Source organism: Cystoisospora suis (assembly GCF_002600585.1).
Source record: "Cystoisospora suis strain Wien I chromosome Unknown contig_1010, whole genome shotgun sequence".
NCBI classification, from domain to species: domain Eukaryota; phylum Apicomplexa; class Conoidasida; order Eucoccidiorida; family Sarcocystidae; genus Cystoisospora; species Cystoisospora suis.
In genome coordinates this window covers 952-5,034 of record NW_027153811.1, presented here as the reverse complement: position 1 = coordinate 5,034, position 4,083 = coordinate 952, and the positions used below count along the sequence as shown (strand labels likewise).

Genomic DNA, 4,083 nt, shown 5'->3' with positions numbered 1-4,083 from the left:
CTAGATCTCTTGCCCCGCTAGGTGAGCAGACAATACCTGAGCAAGAGGTACTGAAATAGAACGGTGTGTTCCACGTTGGAAACCTGGGCCGCTGCCACACTGCATAGAAACCAAGTGAACCCTGGCTACGCGCGCGTGCATGTCCAAGTTTGCTAAACCCGCAGCGCAAAACACTCCTCTTGGATCCGGCGGGCTGCTCTCTGGTTCTGAATCCCTACCGAAATGGGCGAAGTGTGTCAGGGCCGCGCCCGCTTCGAGATCCCAGAGCCGTACTCCATCAGCGGCGCAGCTGGCCAGTCTTCCGTCACCTAAAGCCACACAGCTCCTGACGGGTCCATTGTGTCCTCTAAGGACGCGGAATCGCGAGCTCCTGTGTGACGAAAAACCCGTGTCTTCCCACAAGGGACATCCAGCGCTAGAGTCCACCGTATAGACGTTCCCTTGTGAAGACTCCGCTGTCGCTGATGAGCCCGAAACTGCGGTCGACCTCAACGCCACAACGTAGATAGACGCGTTGTCGCAGGCGATACAGACCGACAGCGTTGCATTCGGCAGAGTGATTGCAACACACCGACTCGGAGCAGGGAGCACGAATGTCTCGAAGGAATTGCTTCTGTCCCAGCACCATATCTGCACCACAAACAATTTTGTGTAAAGTGCCCGACAGTCGACTTAGGAACTCAGCTTCAGCATCGCTACTAGGAGGCAGCAAAAGCGAAAGAGACTTTCGGCAAATGTACTACGAATCGCGCAGGAGCTAAAATGTGACGCGATTATCCGCTGTCCAGCGTGTCAACAATTGCGCAGCAAAACCACTAGAGCAGCAATCCTACCGCAAACTAAAAGTTTTGTTTCACCCTTGCACGAGGAAACAAGATGAGGAACGCGACTGAGCCAACATTCTGCCACACATCCACGAGATAGCGCTCAACACCAACGAATCGCGGCTCAAGCTAACCCACCCACAGGTGAATGCGGCACACCCTGCTTCGTTACCAAGCGCTGACTGAAATGTATCCGGCTACTGGCTGTACTTCTCACGTAACAGTAAAACAAACTGTTTGTGTCACAGGAAGAAAAGCTAAGAAACGTTACCGAACGCGCTGTAATCCACACAATCACGACACCAGCGCCACTGCAGAAGCCGGCGGAATAAGTCTGAGGCCTTTTTCAAAACGGCGAACTGCCTCAAAGAGGTCACCCATCACGCGAACAGAAAGTTACACCGAGGAACTGTCAACTCGCTCGTGTTACCGGGAGGATTTTAAACCTTGAGATGCCGCACGTACCCGGACGGAGTGGTCGAGTGAGGCCGAAACGAGGCAAGTCCTGGAGCACGCACCCAGAGACTTGTACAGATCAGGGACCGTAGACAGAGCCGTGACACTCTGTGTATGCCCAGCCCAAGTCTGGATTGGTGGTATAGCCGCCTCAGAAGGTATTGGAGATGACGCGCTTTGGGCGGCGCTGTTGTTAGTCAAAATTCTGCACGAAATCAAACGTCCCGCGAGACTTTTGTCAGTTCTTTTCCCGACGAGTACGCATACACACACTGAAGTACAAATGGTACACTCCTAGTAACTTTTTCGGAGTCCCGTGGGGTGGGATGGTGAATGAACTCTGAAAAAGAAGCTTATCAACACAAGGTCCGACGACGGCTACAGACCGGTGGGCTTCCACGTGGCGTCCCAAGAACACCGTTCTTGAAGACACCGGAGAGTAACCGAAGGTACACCCTTTGAGATGGTGGCCGCATCGCCAAACATGGCTAACAGAAAGACACTCGTTTTGCGTAACACCGCCACTGAAAGTTACGAAGAACAACAACCTGGTAGTTCAACATCGAGTGTCTTTTTGCCGCTGGTTATTCCCAGGAACGAGGATGAGGGTGCATCGCCCCGGTGCAAGAAACGGTGGAGCAAAAGCGGGGGGGGGCCGGAAAGGGACCTCCCTTTTCAATGGCACATGAAGAAGAACAGCTCAGTTCACACTTCGTCGCAAGTGATGCGCTGACGACACGTCTACCTAAACTCAAGGGTACTTCACTCCCTCCTATACGGGTCATTTGAAAGCCAAATGTAGCACATCGCCTTCCCATTCTGGAAACAATCGTCGCACCGGCGATGACCGGGCGTGAAGCGTTATACAACCCAGTAAGACGACTTCGTGATCTGCTCCAAACTGTTGCCACTGGCATGATACTTGCTCCTGGCAAGCTGCACCGGAACCAGGTTCCTCTCGCTCACACCGCTCGTCACTCGGGAAAAACCCCGCTCAGCAGTCCTTAACCCTGCGAGCCCCAGCTGAGCCGGCTGACTACCCCAGCTAGCGTGCGTCTCGTCGCCATGATTTCAGTAGAGCGTTCCACCAGCTCTCCTCACCTCGAGAAATGGAAGGCCTTTATACTACCATCCGCCCCTCCGCTAATGAGCCTGTCGTCTTGCACCACCAGGCTGCTACACGCTCCGTAATGAACTGGCCAGCACTTGCGAAGCAAAGAAACACCTTGCCAAGCGTCTTTGGACTCCGTAGGGTTTTGTAGTGCGGCGTTCAGCTGCCAGCAGTACATACAGCCGCTCTTACTTCCAGCGAACAGGAAGCTCCCGCTGGGATGGAAACCAAGAGTGGTCATCTGCACGATTGAATATAGATTCGGAAACGAGCAACATTTATACTCAGACGAAGTAGAGATACCTGACTTGAGACCACATTTCTCTTTTCATGAGTTATTACTGTCTTCCCAGGAAAAACCTGTTCCCCCTCAGAATGAATGCAATATCGCACTAAACCACGCCGGTGTGTTTCTAACGAGAGTGTCGCCGCCTCGACTTCTGAGGCGCGCACAAGCTTGGCATGGACCACAGACACAGGTCGCTGTGATACCGCACGGGCGCGGACTCGATGCTGCTTTTCGAAAAACCTTCTGGAGATTCCAAACATTAGGGGGCAAGGACACAACCATAGAACTTTAGATTTCGCAAGAGAACACCGCGGTATGCGATAGACGAAGTAGAACTTGAGAAAACGGAGTCCGAGGGGCTCAGGGACGTTTCTAACTGTAGGTACCCGCCAGCTTGCATCGGATTGCAAGCGATGTGTGAATATAGGAACGGCCCCACAGCCAATTTCCTCGCGGTAAGGGAAAGCCGACAAGTGGACAGACTGCTTGACGCCGGTAGTTGACCCAATCGGCTGTCAACAGGGAGAAGAAGTACAGCCCGCACGGGCGGGTTGCTGCACGGTCGCCTGTGAACGCCAAGGCGCCTCAGTAGAGAACTAGCCTCCCCAATATTCCCCGCCAGCACCCCCTCTGAATAGAAACAGCCTCCTAAGAGCGGGGAAGAAAATGTTTTTGCGCTCGGAAGGAACATGACGCCACCTCCCATTCATCGACGTAGTACACTTACAATCTCGGGTGTGGCCACCTGATATGCCACCGTCTCTTTTGTGCGGCTCCAGAAAGAAAGTAAGGCCTTTCCCTGTTGAGCAGCAACTACACACCGAGGCAGAGCCCCGACGGGGGCGACTGCTGGGACAGAGAGACCAGCCTGTACAGCCGAGTGGCGGGTCTGATCAGACGTCGACACAGGAAAGCCGGTGGACAGTCGCTGGCGGACTACACCACTGAAACTGTCAATGATCTGAAGAAAGGAAGGCTGTACAAGGAGAAGATCCTCCGAAGGAAATCCGTGAAGGTTTAGGGTGCCCTCCTCTGGCGGCGGCAACCCCGAAGAGGCTGTCGCACAAGCAGCAGAAGGTCCCCCTCGAACATTCTCGGAAAGCATTCCGTGCAAAATTGATGGGGCGCTGGGTCAGTGAATTTTCCTGTTGAAAATCAGACGCTTGTACGCTTCGCGGCTGCGGCCCGGAAACAAGTTTCTGCTGCGCTACTGGCATTGGCCAGAAGATCCACAACAGCAGGGCAATCAGCAATTATTTGCAATCACGACAGTTAGCGACACCTTGCCGGCTCTCTTTGCGGAAAAGAGTAGCGCGCGTGAGTTCGCCCATCCACCAGCCAGAAAAGCCCGGCTAAGCAAAAAGAGAGGGAGTTACTGCGTTGAGGTGACGGCACACACCGGC

General features: G+C 53.8%; 1 protein-coding gene across 1 annotated transcript in view; it reads right to left on the bottom strand.

Moving 5' to 3' along the window:
* Window positions 1-3,734, bottom strand: part of CSUI_002362 (wd g-beta repeat-containing protein) — a gene marked incomplete at both ends in the record, with an annotated part of 4,825 nt that extends 1,091 nt beyond the window's left edge. Inside the window, 4 exons of the mRNA XM_068062564.1 lie at window positions 219-630; window positions 1,290-1,485; window positions 2,382-2,632; window positions 3,408-3,734. Of these exons, the coding sequence (XP_067925453.1) occupies window positions 219-630; window positions 1,290-1,485; window positions 2,382-2,632; window positions 3,408-3,734 (1,186 nt within the window). The remainder of the gene's footprint in view (window positions 1-218; window positions 631-1,289; window positions 1,486-2,381; window positions 2,633-3,407) is intronic.
* Between the last annotated feature and the right edge of the window lie 349 nt (window positions 3,735-4,083).